The sequence below is a fragment of the Octodon degus genome, unplaced genomic scaffold (assembly GCF_000260255.1).
Source record: "Octodon degus isolate 3935 unplaced genomic scaffold, OctDeg1.0 scaffold00092, whole genome shotgun sequence".
NCBI classification, from domain to species: Eukaryota; Metazoa; Chordata; class Mammalia; order Rodentia; family Octodontidae; genus Octodon; species Octodon degus.
The window spans coordinates 1,699,836-1,719,142 of record NW_004524668.1 but is presented as its reverse complement, the minus strand read 5'-3'; the positions used below and the strand labels follow the sequence as shown (position 1 = coordinate 1,719,142).

At 49.9% G+C, this 19,307-nt stretch overlaps 1 protein-coding gene across 2 annotated transcripts in view; it reads right to left on the bottom strand.

Moving 5' to 3' along the window:
* The window catches only part of Stpg1 (sperm tail PG-rich repeat containing 1), a 53,628-nt gene that overhangs the window by 2,236 nt on the left and 32,085 nt on the right, over window positions 1-19,307 (bottom strand). Inside the window, exons 4-7 of one of the 2 annotated variants that reach the window (XM_023722470.1) lie at window positions 15,642-15,812; window positions 11,409-11,517; window positions 8,596-8,761; window positions 902-1,092 (exon numbers count right to left, since the gene is read on the bottom strand). In XM_023722470.1, the coding sequence (XP_023578238.1) occupies window positions 902-1,092; window positions 8,596-8,761; window positions 11,409-11,517; window positions 15,642-15,812 (637 nt within the window). The remainder of the gene's footprint in view (window positions 1-901; window positions 1,093-8,595; window positions 8,762-11,408; window positions 11,518-15,641; window positions 15,813-19,307) is intronic. The other variant, XM_023722471.1, reaches the window with a different exon arrangement.

Below are 19,307 nucleotides of genomic sequence, written 5' to 3'. Positions count from 1 at the left end.
CCACCTCCTTGACATTCTTATTACCTGTGAGTGTCCCCGCTACCAGACTGATGCCTCTAGGGGGTAAGTCCTGTCACCTTAGCCCCCCAGGGTGGGCATGTCCTTGGCTCTGGGATCTGAGCTCTGCCTTCCTCCTCCCTGCATCTGCCACACCTGTCAATCACCAATGCCACCAGCTCTGGCCATTGTCAGGGAGTTGTAATAGCCAAGGGGAGTTACAGAGCACCACGAACAAGCAGACAAGTACAGAGGCCACCTAGGGGAGTGAGCCCCTTGAGATATCAGCGCTCAGGGAGCTCTCAGATGTGACAAGTGCCTAAGCTCCTCTGTAGGAAGGGAGCATAGTTAGGTGGCTTCACAGAGCAGCTCCTTTGGGTGGTCCCTGTCTGCATCCAGCATAAGTGAGGCATGGGATAGAGGGGGCATGCCTAGACCCCATCCCATGCTGCCCAGGCTCTTGGAGCAGTGGACACCTTGCTTTCTACACCTTCCTCTCTGTAAAACATGTTGGTCATACTAGGGCCAGTGACTTAAATAGTTTTAAGAATAAGAACTTTTCTGATGCTCTGACAAAAACCACAGTGCTACAGTATGGCGTCTGTATGCTCCAAATCTTCAGACAGACCACAGTCACCAGCCATCCGCAGCCCATCTGTGACCTCTTGGACCTTCCTGGTCCACAGTACAAATCCCTGACCCCAATCATCTCCAAGAGTCCTTTCACCTCAAAAAACAAAATATTTTTATATTCTGAAAATATGAGCTGATAACTCTCCTAAATCTGCCCTGAGCCCTGTAAACTGTTTGGCAAACAGCCTATAAATCAGTGGTGTTTGATGGCACAAGAATGGCAAACAAGCCCAGATTAGGGTTTTACAATCATTTAAAACAGTCCTCTGACCTGGGCCCGGGAGGCCTGGCTGGGAAGGTGCCATTATCCACCGGCTGGTATTGGACACAAAGGACGCGCTAGAGATGAAATGTTTGGTCGGTCCAGCATAGTCCACAATCTCATACTGGCCAGGGCCTGGAGGCGGTGGCTTCGGAGGCAGAGGCAAAGGCTGGGCTGAGAAGTTCAGGACAGGGTTTTTCCTTTGGAAAAAGACAAAATGAGATGTCACTGAAGCAGTCTACTGGGGCAATGTCACTTTTAATGCAGCCAAGGCATGCTCAGCATCTGGGGGTCTGGGAGAGGCCCAGACATGGCGTCAGGAGACCTGACCAGAGCCCTAGCTCCTCTGCTTGTGTGCCCAGAGTCTTTGGCTTCGACTTCCCCATCAACCCAGTGGTAATCACAACAGTACCTGCCATGTAGGCTCCTGGTCCGGGTTACATGAGATGATGCACCTGAAACAGGGTACTCAGGAGAAGGCTGGCACACACCGCTGAGGATGTGACAACTGCAGCATTGTTGCTGGACCAATCAGGAGGGACACACAGAGCTAATCTCATGCACTGGCTTTGATCAATTAGTAGTACCTGGCTGGAGCTCTGTGAGATGAGGCCTCACTGGTCTTGGTGATCCACTTGTGATGTCTGCCATGGCCAGGCTTTGTGAAGAACCACGCCATGCTCTAGGTCCCTTCCAGCTGTGACCCCTTCATCAGGACCTGATTCAAAGGTCCACGGGGCTGCCAAAGCCTGCCCATCTCCAGGTTGTTGGCAGAGTCAAGCCATTCTGCCCACCATGCTGGGCAAGGGCCACCTCCTTCCGCTTACCCCTAAAACTTCTTCTAAGGTCTTCCACCAAAGGAGGCGGAAGGTTCTTAGAGCATCACACAGCCAAGGAGACTTACATCACCTTGAAGTAGAGGAGAGAACAAGGAGCTCCTGGCCTCTGGTACCCTGCTTCCCTTGGGCTACTACCTTCTGAAACCGAGACAGCCAGGAGCACTACAGACATCTAATCAACCTTCTGATTTTTGTTAAAGATTTTGTTGATGTCCAACAAGAAAAAGAGACACATGCAGATCACAGAGCAAGCTGGTGGGACACAAGAATGCATGTCTCTGGGGCCCAGCAATTTGGAAAAAGCATTATGATGGAGGAAATTTGAGTCCCACTGACCAAAGTCTGAATTCCAGACACACCACTGCTGGGCTGTGAGATCTGAGATGAGGCCCATGAATTCTGGACTCTGTGTCTGTGACAAAGAGCAAGAACGCCCAGTCCTCACAGAGGTGAACAGTGAGTACAGAAAGGTACGTGAAGCGCCTCTCGCAGCGCCACCATGCAGAAAACGCTCAATAGATGAGGCAGTCATCATTACAAACACGATCTGCTTTGCCACTGAGGAGCAACCAAGCTTAGGAAAGAGAGCTAGGTCCCCCTCAGACTAGCTTCACACAGAGGCAGGAGAGCCCCCTCCACCGGAAGTTGCCCTAAACCTGCCTGAAGCCTATGCCTTGGGAGGCAGGAGCAGCCAGCTTAGATGCTTTCATTTGGAATGAAGGTGTCCACAGGAAGGGCACACATTGCTTCACTTCTCCCCCTCCTCCTCCCTCTGTGGATGAACAAGCTGTGGGGTGTAATCAGCAACAGCTCCCCTGATAAATAAGTGCTGGCTTCTCCCTATTCTGGTTGTGGCTCCACCTTCAAGGCACCCCCAGAAAGCTGATGAGTGGGTGACTGGCTTCACTGAGAGATAAGCTTGATTCCTGGAAATCAGTGCTGCATTGAGTTGACCAATTATGAGGTCACTGTTGCTTTGGGTCATCTCCCATTAAGAAGACCATGAGGTCTCCTTAGGCTACTGTCCTACTCAGGGCCACCTCCACATAGCTGTGGGCTGCTGGTCCTGTGTCCCACTAACACTCACTAGAACAGGCCAAGGGGTGCCTTCGTCATTCTACCAGAAGCCCAGATGGAGACTGGGCTTAACCCCAGCGCTAGGGCTCTTGGGTGAGCACTGGCCAGGCGTGGGGAGTCTAGACTGCTCAGCGCTAAGACCCAGATCTGAATGTCCCTGCACACTGGGCAGTCCCCCAGTGACTGGTAACAGCAAAGGCAGTATAGCTGTGTGCTACGAGCTGGGCTTCAATGTCCCTGTTAACCAGCTATGTGTCCTTAGAAAGGCCCCTTGGCCTCCCAACCCTCCTCCACTTCTTGGTCAGTGAAACAGTGGATAGGAACCTGCTGCCCAGGATTGTTAAACAGATCAGCTAACTAACTTGGGTTCCTTTTAAGCCTGAGTGCTGTTAAAATAGTTTAAAACTCCGCGCATTGAAAGGGTGAAGCTGGTTGTGGTGGTGCACTCCTGGAGCCCCAGCTGGCCAAGACAGAGTTTGAGGCGAGCCTGTGCTCCATAGTGAGTCCAAGGCCAGCATGAACCTAGTTAGACCCTGTCTCAAGAAAACCAATGCAAAATGAAGAGAGTTAAGAGACTGATTGCTATTGGGTGAATGCAGAAGCCACACTGGGGAGGTAGCGTTAGCCCTTGAGCAGAAAGCTAGGGAGGGGCAGGCTGGTGTGGGAACAGCGGGGGTGCCGCACAGCCCACCTGGAGCGGTTGGGACACAAGTGGACAGGCCAGTGCCCTCGGCCACCTTCCGCTCTCCAATCATCTGGGACTTCTGTCTTTTCTCTTGTTCCCAACAACCCTCTATAAATCCAATGAGAAGATCCAGGAAAGCCATCTTCAGGCCGCTCCACCCAGCCTACTGTCCTGTGCCTCTGGCTCCCACTTCCCCTTTCTGACCACTCAGCACGGCACTATCCTGCCACTAAGTGCCTTTGTCCGCACTGCTCCTTCTGCCAGGGACACACCTCCCCTGTAAACTCTGCTTCATTTGTCCCACTGGGGAGCGCCCTCCCGCCATGAGAGGGTCCCTCTCTGAGGCTCAGCAGAGCAGCACAGGGTTTGGAGGCCAATGGCCTCTGGTGCTGGTCCCAGCTCCAGCACTGCACTTCCGGGTGGGCCTCAGAACCACTGTTCTCTAGAGGAGAGGTGGATGATGACCCGAGGTGCCCGTGAGCCAAGTCCCTAGCTCAGTGCGTCTGCCCCTCCAGACCTGCCGGGGACTCTTTCCTCCATTTATAACACTTGAATTTCCAGGTTGTCTGCTTGCCTCTTTATAAGGGAAGAGGTTGTGACTGACACAACTTTGAGGCACTCGTGACCATTCTGGGACACTGGCTGAACTGCAGAGAAAAGCAGGGAGGATGAAGCAAGTAAGGATGCCAGACCCTGAGTCCCACCCGACATGGTACCCCCTCATCTGGGTCCCTGGCATGGGGGGTGGGGGAAGAATCACTGAGGTCAGGAAGAGCATTCCCAGGGCAGCCCCAGCACCCTATGAGTGGGGCTTTTACGAGCCTCATCACAGCTCTGACAGCCATCCTGCTCCAGCCCTGTGGAAAGAAAACTCCCATCAAAGGGCCCCAAGCTGGCCGCTACACCGGATTAACTGTGTTGGTGGCTTCCAAGGTGAGCTGTTTGCAAATGGCCCAAAATAATGAATGTCCTGGAGGACTCAGCAGGTCACCTGGGGAAGGCAGCCCTCTCAGGGCACTCCCAGGCACAGGCTCCCTCTGCCTCAGGGATTCCCAGGGTTGGGAGGGAGAAAGGGGCCATTTTTCTCCACATTAAAGGGCAGCCGATTGCCTGTGGGTGGAATGCAGTGTCTGTTTAATGGGGTAGTGGGTGACAGATCACAGCTGTTTGGGGAGCAGCATCCCATAGCTAATTGAAAATCCCAAGGGAACTTTAGATGGGTCCAGCGTAATTACCTAATTTGGAGCAGGGCCAAGGGGCTTGGTTCTCCAGCTCTGGCTGTGACAGGACTGTGTCTGTGCGGGCTTAAGAGCTCCAGGAAGTTGACCAAGTCCTGTCTCTAGGGCTCCATCTCCTCTTGGTAAGCACAGGTTGGAAGGTGGCAGAGGAAAAACTGGTGATCCCCAAAGCCTGTATCTCTCTCACTGGGTCACCATGAAATGGGTACCAAAGACCTCAACAAGTGAAACCTTGGCGGGCACCTTTTTGGCTCCCTGAGACACCTGGGCAGCTGAGAGAGCCTCCCAGCTTTGAGTGCACAGGGTGTGGTCACCTGCTGCTGACACACCCTGAGCAAGGCCTGGTGATGCCCCATGGAAGCACCAAGGACCAGCTCGCAGGCCCAGGGAGAGCCATGGGGGTTCAATGGCACATTTCCTTCCACCCTGGCAACCACAGTCCCCAGGGTACAAGGTGTTAGAGGACTGTGAATTCCTGGGAGCTAAGTGAGCCCCTCCCCAGTTTCTGCAGCCTCTCAGACTGGGTAGTGGGGAAGGCAAGAGGTGCCACAGGTCCTGGCTTGGGCCCTGAGCTGAGCTCTGCCTATTCACGGTCTTCCGGGCCTATTCACGGCCCTGCGGGTCACCTCCTGAGCACCTGAGTCACGTCACCCAGCCTCTTGCTTCTCTGTGTCATTAACACAGGACTGACAATGCCAGGCAGTGTCCATACTGACCCAGTTCTCTTCCTCCTCCTGAAGTAAGTAGGACTGGTAGAGGACAGAGGGCCAGCAGGCAGCCCTGGACAAATGAGAGCCTTCTCATGCCATGTCACATACACGTGAAGCCTGGGGTCTCAGGCTGCGCAGGTGTCCCAGGGTGGCCTCGGAGTGGCAGGTGATCGGTTCTGATGTGGACAGAGTCTGGACAAGAGTGAAATGTGGGTGCAAAGAAGCAGGGCAGACAAACCTGGGGACCCAACCACCCTGGACCACAACCCCAGGAGACTTCTGTCCTGTGCTGGCCCTCAGGGCCACAGGAAGAGAGAGGACTGGAACAGGACAGAGTGGAGGTGGGATGCCCCTTCACCCTCCCATTATCCCGCTGTGTCTCATCCTTCATCGTTCAACATGAGGGAGGGAGGCTTTCTGAGAGAAGTCCAGAGCTCTCTGGTTATCTTCTTGCTTTTTAAATAAAGCAACAGACTTCCCAGTGTCACCCTTTCTGGATCAATTTAAAAATGCATGTTTTAGATCTGCTCTGCTGGGTCCAAAAGCACCACCTCCCTGAGTGTGCCCTTAAGTGATCTTGTGAGACAAGGTGGGGTCCTGAAGCATCAGACAGAGGCAGAGAAAAGAAGGCCTGGGGGGGAGGTGCTGAGAGCTGCTGTGGACCACAAAGGTCCTGCTATAAGCCTCGAGGAAACCTCTACTCCTCAAGAGGAATCCAAGTGAGGAGCCACTGGATTTAACAAGTTCCTTTACTACAGACCTTCTCAGAGCCTTTAAATGCCTGCATGCACTGGGACGGTCCCTGAGGCAGGTCAGTCAGTGTGTAGACCAAGGGGCCTTCGTTCACAATGCAGGGAGAGCTTTCATGGTGCTCTTCCCAGGTAAGCCTGGCTCACAGTGTGGGCTCCCATTCACCAAGTACCTCCAAAACCTGCAGTACAAAACCAGAGCCCTTCAGGGCCTGCTGTCTGACAGGGGCAAATACCGTAAAATAGGAACAACCCTAAACCGCTCCCTCAACAAAACTGTACAGGAGGACAATTTCAAACTGCTCCTCCAAACTTGAGCAAAAGCTGAAAGCCTTAAAAGATGAAAACCTAGAGATCCAGGCAGGGGAAGCCGCTCAGTGGTTAAGCACTTGCTGGTGTGTGCAGAGCCTGGAGTTCCGTCTGGACACCACAAACAAAAGAGCAGCAGCAGACTATTCTCCACCCTTTGGTCTCATTTCATCATTTTCCTTAAGGAAGCTTCCAGAGTTGAGCTGTGAGCTTGAGTGCCCTCCCACGGAGCTGCTGCAGCCCCATGTCCTACTGGGTCTGAAGGACTGAGGGGACGGCTGTCTGGGGGCTGCTGGCCCTGCCCCATGTGTGAGCAGCAGGTGATGCTCATTTGCATTGAGACAGCCTGAAGAGCCCAATAAATGTGCATGGCTTTGATGTGCCCCCTGGGGAAAAGAGCGCCTCTGTTTTCCACTCCTTCCCTTCTAGGCCTGCTGGAAGTAAGAGGTGAGGCTCCCATCACCTCTGCACCTGAGGCCCCAAGAGACGGAGGCTCAGGAGGAGAAAAGCTGGGATTCATGCTCAGACCCATGACCCACTAGGCCTGGGTCACTCTGTTTGCTGGCTGAGGAGAGAAAAGGCTGTGACTTGAGCCAGCCTGGAGGCAGGAAGTAGCTGACTTTTGAAGGAGCTCTTCCCCGACGCCCGCTCTGGGGCTTGGGAAGGGTCAGTCTTCAGACCCAAAACCCAGGGGCCAGAAAGGACATCCTTTTCTAGATCCAGAGTGACTTGGTAGACCTGCCACTCACTCCTCTGAGCCCTGGCTCCTTGTCCCAGGGCCGTTTGGGCTTTGAGCCCTCTGTGCCTGTGGCCCTAGACACCTGCCTGGCCTCTTTGGAAGAGTCTAGGTAGCAGCCATATGCTCAGTCCCAACCCCGCCCACAACAGCCAGACCTGCCTGAAGGGGGTCTGCAGCAGGGAGGGCTGGACAGCAATGCCACTGACCTCAACAGCAACCAGTTCTAAAATTCCATAATGCTTTGGTTTTTTTTGTTTTTTTGTTTTTTTTTTGCCTTGCATGTTTTTAAGCACCTAAAATAAAAGTATCATTATATATGTTGGATACTAAAATGGACACACAGATACATTTCCAGATTTCAATTTTGTATTACTATTAATGAAGTCACCGTGTGCACCTACTATCTGTCTAACATGTACAATATTTTTTTCGGAAATCAACCCTATGAGGCAAAGTCACACAGTATAAATATAGCAGAGCTGAAGTTCAAATCCTAAGAGTCTGACCAGCTCCAAAATCTGCGCTGTAAGGGCAGCCAGATAGCTCAGTGGATTAAAGCGCCTACTTAGGCAGATGCAGGGTCTGGGGTTCAAACCTCGGTGTGCTGCGCTGGCCCCACCCCCCAGAGTGCACTGAGAGGGCGACAGAGACTGGGTGTGGTGGTGCACACCTGTAATCCCAGTGCTCGGGAGGCTGAAAACAGGAGGATCACTATGAGTCTGATCTGCGTAGGGTGATTCTTTAGACGCTGTACTAAATACTTTTTTTTTTTTTTGGTGGTACCTGGAATTGAACTCAGAACTTGCGCTTGCCAGGCAAGCACTTATTCTACAGAGCTATCTCCCCAGCCCTCTAAATACATTCAAAAAAAAAAAAAATCTGGACTTTACATCCCCATCAGTACAAGCTACATGGTTCCCTACATCTGGCTGCCTTGTGGATACGCTGCCTTATGAAAACAGAATAATACCAGCGCCCAGGGAGCACAGCGTCATGGGCCATGTGGGACAATCAGGCAATTCCCAGCCCCACTGCCTGCGGCCCCCCTCATTAGCCATGTGTACTTAGCCAAATCTCAGACTCACTGAAGCCTATCTTCTTCTATGAAGTAAGAATAATTATCCTCACAATAGGCCTATCATCGCTGCATGAGCTTTTAAGTTCTAAGAACACAGGAATCACACCATTAATATTATGCATCCCGCAAGCATTTACTGAGCACTTGCTATGCATCAACTAGGGTTTGTGACGCGGCACTGATGCCCTCCCCCACTGTTCATGTTAGGTCCCTCTCCCAGAACCACCCTGCAGAAAAAGGAGGAGGAAGAGGAGATAGAGAAGGAAAATCAGAACTCACGGAATGACAGACTTTTTAGAAATTTTGGTGTGGCCATTTGGGTTGTAATATCCAGGCCCTGGACCTGTTGATATCAGTTTAAACCCACGGTCAGTTTTTGATTTGAAACAAGACATTAATATCTTCGGTGACTCCTTCACAAGGGATTCATTGACATCATAATGCCCTAAACAGAAAAAGAAAATTAAGACAGAATAAGGACCTCTTCTCTAAATAAGTAAATTAATTAATTAATTAATAGCAGAACTTTACCCTAAATGCAAAGTGATGACAGTCCTGAATGGCCAAATGGCACCGGGCACAAGCCAGCTCAGAGCCGAAATCCCTGCTTGGAGAGCACAGGCCGCATGTGTCACTTGCTGCAGCCTGACCGGATGGGCACTGCACCTCTATCTCCACATGAGGAAGGTGCGACTCAGAGATGCCAAATGACGACATTCCTCTCACCAGGGGCATCCCTCCCTGTGTACCTGAAGCCTGGCCCCCTCCTCTACAGAGGAAGAATGACAAGAAGCTCCCAGGCACGGGGGTGGGGGGGAGTCTCATGCTAATAGAATACTATTTTAATGGTTGCCCTATAAATACTATGCAAGCAACAAGTACTTGTCAAGTACCTCATGTGTAGAGAAAGTTCCACCTGGCTCTGGAGCCCAAGATCCTAGGATGCAGAAGCAGCCCGAAAGTCCCTGCCCAGGGCAGAGTGAGTGCCAGGGCCGACATCTGACCATAAGAAATGCAAAGACCATGCAGTCAAGTGGATACGGGGGCTTTGGGTCCTGGGGATCGAACTCAGGATCTTGTGCTTGGCAGGCAGGCACTTATGCTCCTGAGCTATCTCCCCAGCCCAATTTCTGAAGATAGGCATAAGTGGGAAAAAAACAAAGCCTACAAGTCTTTCAAATTTTCAAAGCAGTGTAAACTGCATCTTAAATGTTTTAAATAGAATTTACTTTTCCACTGCAAAAGTTCTGAAGACAGCAGGATCCACATCAGCAAGATCTTATTGAAAGGACCCTTCTCTCATGATGGCAAAGGTGAGGGGAACCAGGTGCCCTGAGACACAGAGGATAAATCACCCTTGCACTGAAGGGCGGTTTGTTCACCAGCATCAAGATCCTCAAATATTTCACATACCTTTTGCCTTAGCCATTCCACTTTAAGCAATTAATATAAGGAAGAGGGTTTTGTTGGGGTTTTTTTTGTTGTTGTTGTTTTGTTTTTCAGGACTGGGGATTGAACTAGACCTTTTGCACGGAACCTCATCTCTGTTCTTTTTAAAATTTTATTCATTTTATTTTTTACTTGGAGATAAAGTCTCACCAAGTGACCCCAGTTGCCTTCAAATTTGTAGTCCACTTGCCTCAGCCTACTTGGGTGTAGCTGGCATTGCAGGTGTGCACCACCCAGCTCAGTGACTATGCTTCACCTTTGCCTATAAAATGGGGATAAAGGAACAATGGTTTCCCGAGTAGGTGTCCTGTGGAGGTTTGAAGCACTCAGGGTGGCGACATCTGTACAGCCTGGCGCACAGGAGGTATTGAGCAGGTACCAGGATGCTGCCTTTCCCTGTGCTGGGTTACAAAGGGTTGGGGATGACACAGGACACTCCAGGGGGAGCAGACCCAGGTGGCTGGCTATTGGGTGCTCATGACCCAGGGCTCCCTGGTAGGGGTTCTGGCAAGCCCCAGGGATGCCAGCTTTGTTCCTCTGTGCACACACACACAAGGTGGGGCTTTGCCCTCAGATGACGCAAGGTGCAGAGCTTTCCTGGGCTGAGCCTCTTAATTAGCACTGGGTTTATTCCGCAACTTCAGACTGATCTTCTCAACTTGAATCTGGATTTGCTGAAATCTGATGGGCACTGCAATTTTCTCCACACCCCTCATGCAAGAGGCACAACTGCAGAAGCCAAGCCTCCCTACCTCCTCTGGGCTCTGGGGCCCAAGGCTCCTGGCAGAGGTAGCAAGGCCCCTCTGGCTGACCTCATAGCACAGAGAACACAAAACATCACGGCCTTCCTGAAGCCGATGGGGAGAGCTCCTGCAGCCAGGCTGCCCCAAGTCCAGAGGGTCCAGAGGGCACTATGGCCCGACAGGCTAGAGGGGTCCCGGGTCAGACAGCTCTGGGCTTGGGTCTGCCACTTACTGGCCAGGTTGACACTGGACCAGTCACTTCTTTTCTTTCTTTTTTTTTTTTTTTACTGAACCGGGGATTGAACTCAGGCTCTCACGCTTGCCAAGCAAGCGCTTATTCTACTGAGCGATCTCCTGGGCCCTGGACCAGTCATTTTAATGCTCTGAGCCTCCAGGCCCTCACTTGAAAAGCAGGGCTAAGCACATGGAACTATGAGGCCAGGAGCCTGAGTGCTCGTGGGAAACCCCTCCACCTGGAGCAGGCTTGGGAGCACAGCTGCTGTTCCCACCGAGTTAGGGTGAGGTAACAAAGTCACATCACACAGTACCAAGTCTGTGACAAAGCATCAGGGCGAGTCCTTACTCTGTCTCCCCCCCCCTGGCCAGGGGCTGCAGTGGCACCTGGAGTGAATGGATTTCCAGCACAGCCTTTTTTGAGAAGAAAGGCCATTTTCCACCTGGCTGTGCGGCCTGGTCATGAGAAGGGGCAGGAAGGATGCTGGGGACATTTCCAGGGTCAGCCACACTGCTGCTCAGGGAGAGGTCTTTCCTCCTCCCCTCCCTCTCCCTTTGGCCCTGAGATCAGTGCCATCCACAAAGAACTCTACAAAGAAACAGGTGCCTATGGCTCAAAGCTGGAGTGCGCAGTGTAGGTGAGGGACAGCGCAAGGAGCTGCTTACCTGGAGCAGGGACCTTGTCAGTGGCAGCGAACAATCCTCTCTGGGTTTTAGACATAAACCCAGCTCGGGCAGACACATTATTTTGCTGCAGGCAGCAAGAGATGGAGGCCTGGGGGAGGAAAAACGCCTGACGTCTCTTGCTCTCTGTCTCTGCCTCTCTCTCTCTCTCTCTCTCTCTCTCTCTCTCTCTCTCTCTCTCTGCCTATCTCTCTATCTGTGTCTCTGTCTCTCTCTGTCTCTTTCTCTGTCTCTTTGTCCCTCTGTCTCTCTCTGTCTGTCTCTGTCTCTCTTTGTCTCTGTCTCTGTGTGTCTGTGTCTGTCTGCCTCTCTCTCTCTCTCTCTCTCTCTCTCTCTCTCTCTCTCTCTCTCTCTCTCTCTCCATTGTCCCAGCTCAAAGGACCCATGATTCCCAGCAAGCCTGGTCACCCAACATGATGACAAGGACAGTCTCTATGTGAGCCTGCCCAGGCTGTCTAAACTCTTTGTAGCTAGGTTTTCTCATCTGTAAAATGGATCAAGTAAGTAATTCCCTGCTCTATCGGCTGCAGAGCACGGGGCACAAGGGTAGCAGGGTCCACAGAAATCATCTATAGGAATGTGATTTTCTAAGGGTGTAATGCTATACGAACAAATTACTTCTCACCATTTTTTTCTGCTGATTTTATTTTTTTCAGAACCCTTAGCGCGTTGGGGCTGGTGAGATGGCTCAGTGGTCTAAAGCACCTACTTAGAACAAGCTTAGCAAAGCACAGGGACTGCGGTTCAATCCCCCAGCACCACATGCCAGCCATCCCCGCCCCTGGTGGGCTGAGCTGGCCACACACACACACACACACACACACACACAAATTAAAATAAAAATTTTAAAAAAATTAAAAAAAAAGAACCCTTAGCGCTACCTGTCCCCACCCTGATCTCTAGCTGCCTTCCTCACTGTCCAAACAGTCTCTCTATAAACGTAGCATTTGGGGCACACACAAGAATCCTACCGTTTGAGATGGTAAACCCCCCTCCTTGGCTCAACTTTTCTGGACTAATCAGAAATTAAGAATTTTATCTGCTCCACCCCATATACAGTGAAGGATGCCCAATGTGTTCCGAACTCTAAAACTAGTGGAGGAAACAAACCCCTGAGATAATTCTTCTGTTACCCATGAATCACAAATATTTTAAATGCCAATTTGTAGCCAGTCTCCTATATTCATAGATAACAGCTGCAATAAAAGCATGCCTGTGCTCCCTCCCTGGGAGTATTTACTGAATGAGTGAAACTGTGTACTGAGGCCAGGATGGCTTGATTTTTCTGTGATACTCACTTGTCAAAAAAAAAAAAAGGTTCTTGACATATGCAGATGGCATTTTGATTTGGTGTTGACAAAGGGGGAGGAATTTTGCTTTTCCCAGGGTCCTCACTGCCAGGCTGCATGCAGAGATGATAAACAAAAAGGCCAGATGGGAGGCTCATAATTGCTGGCCACAGGAGAGGAGCCAGGTCGCCAGGGAGTAGGTAATAACATGGTGTCGAGAAGTGAAGGACTACAAGGGAAAAGTGGGGGACCGCGGTAGCCCAGGCAGAGCGGAGGGCCCAAAGACCTCAAAGTGCAGCGTGGCTAACAAGATTACCGGATTTCTGCTCCTGCTGGCTGACTCCACCATTGTTCTCCTGGGTGGAAAAACAAAGATGCCTCCCACAGACAAAACAGCACTGCGCCTGTACTCCTCACCCCGACAGCAAAGCCACCGAGAAGGGGGGCAGTTATGTACACACTGTGACACGGGAAGATTTTGCCATTAGACTGGGAAAATATTCTGCAGGTTAAAAGAGAATGGAGCGGAGAGACGGGATTACGGTGGAGAGGGAAAGCCTGAGATCTAGTGAGGCAGAAAATGATGTGCCCGGACTGGGCGCAGCATGGTGTAGGGACTGAGAGAAATCGCACCTGGCTGTTAGAGATGGGTCGCCTGGGCAAGCAGGCTTAGGAGGGTCTTCAGTCGAGGTCTGTGGGGTTCCATAAGGCTTGAGCGTGTTTTATGTTGAGCATGAGTTATAATTATACTCAGTCGTTTAAAATAATAATGAACAATAAAAGATGCTAGCAGGTAGGGAGCTAGATCTTTCTGGAATGGGAAAGGGCTCAAGAGAGGGAGGGAAAGGACGTTAGAAAACGAATCTGACGCGCCTCGAGCAGATACCAACTCCGCATAGGAGCTGTAAGTGGGTGCTAATAAATATAAAATATATAAACTACAAAAAGCAGGGAAAATAAAAGCAAGAGGGCAAAAATTAATATTGAGGAACATAAACCCTTGTACCTACTGTCTGTTGATCTGTTGGCAGAAGGACACCTCTTGGCCTTGGGGAATGGTCCCTTCCAGGTGAACATCCGGACAGAGCAGAGGGTTTGTCCTTTGAAGTCACAGTCATTTTTATTATTTGTTTGTTTGTTTGTTTGTTTGTTTTGCGGAATTGGGGATTGACCTCAGGCCCTTGCGCTTGCCAGGGAAGCGCTTATTCCACTGAGCCATCTCCCTGGCCCTGTCACAGTCATTTGTCACGTTCTTACTACATTCAGGGTCTATGCCCTGCACAGCAGAGGTGATGCTGGGTGCTTTAAGGGACACGTGGAGGGCTGGGGCACACAGCCAGGAAGACACGGGGGCTCCCATGAGCACAGGCCATGCCATGCTCATCTCCTGGGTGCTTTGGTCCTCTCTGAATGGCAGGGATGCCATGGCCCCACCCCTTCATTGTGCTTCCCGGAAGCACAGTGTGACCCCTCTCTTGCTAGCCTACCAGTCTCCTGCTCCTCTGCTGGGGTCTTCTGGATGAGCTGAGCAGGCCACTGCCTATCTGCCTCCCCTCTCCTCCTAGCTCTCAACAAATAGTCACTCCAGCTTCTCACAGTTCTCACGAACAGCTCTTTGCCATCCCAGGACCTTCGCACAACTCTGGGCTTTCTTTCAATCCATGGTCTCAGCCTCTGAGCCTTCTCTGACCACCAACACTAAAACACTCAGCTTGGCTTGAGCACCCTACAGTTGATGGACCTGATTGTGGAAACCAGGCAGGATCTTTATACTTAGAAAAATAAATACAATTTATAAATATTACAGAAGAGAAAATCAAGCAATGAAGTAGCGAAAGGCGGAAACACATTTAAATACACCTAGTCGTGTCACTATTTTTCACACAACCCACATTGTGGCACAGTGCTCTCACACCTGTCTCGCTGACTTCATATCATAACCCCACAGGGCAGGCATGATTAATCCCATCTCACCACGTGGCTCTGGGCTGGTAGGACCTGCCCGGAGACTGCCCCAGCCTTCTCTTCCACATGCTGTGTAAGTCCTTGGGCACTAGCTCCCAGCCTAGGTTATGTCATTTCATATTTGCCTGAACACTATGACGTTAACAGATATCCCTGTTTTACAGCCCAATAAACTAAGTCCTGAAAAGGCTAAGGGACTTGCCCACGGCCATACAGTTAGACTGCAGGTTGGGATTGGACCCAAAGCTTCCCATCCATGCCAGTCTGCCCAGCGATCACACGGCCATCACAACTGGCAGAGCGCTGTAGTAAAATTAAAAAAAAAAAAAAATCTTTGGACACAGAAAGGTAGAAGTAGATTTTCCCAAAGAGAATCTAAAAATTAAACAAATGGTAAATAAGCAGATAAAATGCAAAGCAATATGCCACTGTTACGAATGAGAAAACTATATCCCTGAAAGGTTATGTGCCTGGAATTATTAAATTAAAAGTATTTTTCAGGGCAGGGGTTTACCTACTGTTGCCCACTGACTTCCTTGTCACCTGTACTTCTCTCTGGGTCCTGCAAAGTCCCTTTCAGATTCTGGTGTAGAACTGGGTAGACAACAATAAAGAATCCAGATGCTATTTTCCCAAGCTGGCTGGGGAGATAGCGCAGCAGTCTAAGTGCCTGCCTGGCAAGCTCAAGGACCCAGGTTCGATCCCTGGTATGACATACTGTGAAGGGCCCAGAATCCCAGGAGCACTGTGCCAGTCACCTAAATCAGGCATGGTGGTGCATGCATGTAATCCCAGTGCTGGGGAGGCTCAGACAGGAGGATTGCTGCGAGTCTGAGCTGCGTAGTGAGACCCTGTGCCAAAATAAATAAATAAAAGACTATTCTCCCAAGCTTCCTTTCCCTTCCATTTCAGCAAGCTAGTCACTCAATGTGCGTATAGCGGGTAAATGCAGTGCTCTTACGTGATAATGGTTTGGGGCAGGGGTTTCAGATCTGTGCGCTTTCATGAAGACTGGCACCTGGAACATGCTGGAACAGGAATTGCTGAAGTCCTTCTTCGAAGCAAAATTGGATGGGAGAGTGTACGCATTTGCTGCGGGATATTTAGAAACAATGGTGGCCAGCCGGGCCTTCTGTGGGGAGAAAACACCACCCCAGGACTCAGCATCGTCATGGAATCCGGCAGCTCCCAAGGACAGGTGTCACAAAGATGGTGCCTAACACTGTGTCTAAAAGCATTTGCTAAAAGGTGACATTGTGGCCAGTGACAATGATAAACTCACCTCCGGCTTGGAGACTTTGCTCCTGGAAAATGCAAGTTCAGGCCTGTTTGCCTGCTATAAACCAACTTGAACTATTCATCTTCTGTTCGGAACTTGGCAAAAATAATTTTGCCATAAACGCATTCCCACCCAATCCTGTTCCAGGCCACCTACACCTGATTCGTCAGCTCTTGGGTAATTCATGCAGTGGAGAGCTCTAGATTCTCTTCTCCTGGCTGAGGCTTTCCCTCTGTATGAAACTCCACATCTTGTTCCTAAAGTTAAGTGGTCTGAAAGCCTAAATAGATGCTCCAATATCCTAGAATCAGTGCTGTCCAATCAGGCCTCCTCGCCCCTCCCAGCAAATTGCTGTTTTCATAAAACCCCACAATCTTTCTACTGTTTCCACAGAACGAATGCCATTCCTTTCTGGAAGCCATGACAAAAAATAGTTTCAGTTAACAAACAAATAGAATCAGTGTTTGCCAAATGAACGGGGACAAAAACCATAGAAACTCAGTGATAACATCGCCTTACCCTCAGACAGCATGGCAAGTATTGGAGTCTGATAAAACAAAACACTTCCCATAATTTTATGGGTAAGAGCTTGAGAACATTGCCCTGGGTTTTCTGGGCTTGATAGGAGCCGATGATTACACAAGTGCGGAATGTAGGAGAAGCTGAGGGGTGTAGGAACTCTGGGCTCCACTTTGCCCTGCACTTGGGTCTGATCCGTGGACCACAGTGGTCTGTGGCTGGGGGAACTACCAGACATAGGAGTCCTCTCACTCAGATCCTAACGAGGGTCTGAGCCCTGGCTGCTCCTCCTTCTACCTGGAGAGGTCTGTGGATGCTTTCTGAAGGAAGGCCGCTTGCATTTACCTTTGTATTTCGGCCAATTGTTCACCCTGTACTTCTTGTTTCCTTTAATTTCCATGACAACTCTGAGGGGTGGGTGCTAGATTGGGATTATTCCCGCTTTGCAGACGAGGAAACCTATTACTTTATGGGAAAACCAACATTCTCACCAGGTGGTCTATTTCCCTGTAGCATGGTCAGAAACTGCATTCCCAAAAGGAATTGGCTGGGAAAACAGCCTTGGGCATATGACAAACTTCGCTGGTCATGGAATCTTTTTTCAGTTTCAAAGATCTACTCATTTTATATTTTAGGGTTAAAAAAAAAATTCCCAACAGGGACAAGTTTCATAAGGTATCATAAAAGATTCATTTCAGTGTGTAGCTAAATGAATGCTTACTCACCAGTACTCTGCACCCCTGATTTGCCTGCCTAGGCTGTGGTCTCCAATCTGGCCCTATGCTGGTGTTTATGAACCTCTCTCCAGCACAGACTAACTTAGCCACACCACTCCTGTCACCATGTACATAGAGAAAAGCTACCAAAGTCCCCACCCACCTGCCTCACTTAACGTCTTAGTCAGTACTGTGTACAATTACAGCGCAAAGATTTGGAGTATATTAATGAAGCGCTTTATATCATTTGAACTTAAGAGAGCTGACAGGTCTTCTCAAAAGGCTGGGTGGAGTTGTTCCAACAGGCATCAGGAAGTTTCTAAAATGTATAGAACCACAGAGTCATTTGGTCAGCCTCACCCATCCCACACTCCTTGGGGCCATGGTGATCTTTCTCTGATGAGATTTACTCTAATCCCCTTCGAGTCCTGGGATCCAGAAGTAGAAAAGATGCTACATGGGGAAAGGGAGACATAGGGCATTCTCTTACGGGAAGAGAATAGAGGGACTCTCCTGACAGATCTCATTACTGCATAAGGCCCCCACCCAAGAATGCAGAGATCTATATGTTTAGGACTCATAGGAGTTTGTGGTCTTAATCAAGGACCACAATCTATCAAGGGAGGACAATGCAAGGGAGAACAATGCAAGGTCTGCCTTCTTCTAGATTTCGTTCTGAACTTTTCAAAGGCCTGAAAGGCCTCATTAGATACCATAATACTCAGATCTTTCTTCTAGATTTCGTTCTGAACTTTTCAAAGGCCTGAAAGGCCTTATTAGATACCATAATACTGCCGGGGAGATGGCTCAGGGGAATAGGCGCTTCTCTGGCAAGCTCAAGGACCTGAATTCAATCCCCGGTTCCACAAAAAAATAAAATAAAATAAAAATAAAAATAAAAGATACCATAATACTCAGATCTTTCTTCTAGATTTCGTTCTGAACTTTTCAAAGGCCTGAAAGGCCTCATTAGATACCATAATACTCAGATCTTTCTTCTCTCAGGCCCCAAACAGCTCAGCCTTTTCCCTTGAAAAGTTCAGGTAAACTCCAGGAGGGCTTTGATCGTAAGTTCCAATTCAGTCCCTTTCTTGGCATGGAGAAGGAATAGACAATATCACTCTTCGGTAAAGAAGTTCTCCGAGGGAAGATCTGGGCGTTGCAGGAAATCTTCATGACTCAGGTGGTAACAATCATAATATTTAGCATGTGTATAAGGCTTCGCAGTTTCAAAGAGTATTTTGCTCACTGCAATCTGCCCAGAGCCTCCAGGGAGTCTCCACTTTTGTGAGGCAACTGGGACACAGAAGGGTGACGTGCCTGAGGTCACATCCGAGGGTGAGTCAGGGTTAAATCTTAGGGCTTGTTTTCTGGGCCAGGGCACGGAAGGTGGTACCTCTTTTGCCGATTGCTTTTGAGTCTTTTCCAGCGGGGAGTGGGGCGGGGTGGAGGAGCAGAAAAGCCGAGGCCTGGGTGCTCCATGAGCTCGCTGGGGTGCATGTGCAGCCACTGCGGCCTTGGTCCTAGGGTGTTAACTCCGAAGTTGATTTTTCTTGAATATTCAACTCTGCCAAACTTGACTTCCAGTAAGAAGTGGAAGCATTCAGTGACTCTTAAAGGGTTCTTTTGTGTGGTTAAAAATGATATATCAATTCCAGTGTCAGGCCACGTAATACATCTGTGTGAGAACTTATTGTAACCCTTCAAGGGACGAGAAGGCGCATGCATCTCGTCAATGACAGAATCTGGCTTTGCTTTCTTTTTTATTTTTCTAGCCCAGCTCGCCTTGCCCTTGTTTGGTTCATGCACTTTGCTTGATCTGGTTTTCTTGAACAATATACAAATATTTATTAAGAAAATAATGATCATGTTGAGACCTAGCTCACACCTAGGACACATGGGACTCTGGGTTCGAGCCCCATCATGGCAAAAACAACAAAATAGAAAAACACTACCCTCACCCAGGTTCAGAGTCACTGGCACATCCACCAAGAGCTATGTCATTGTTAAAGCCCTCAGTAAAGATAAGGTCCTGCGTTGTATGAGGGTGGGAAATGGGGAGGGGGCAGGAATCCGTCAAGTTCAGCCCCATGCCTGCTTTTTTCCTCCCCCT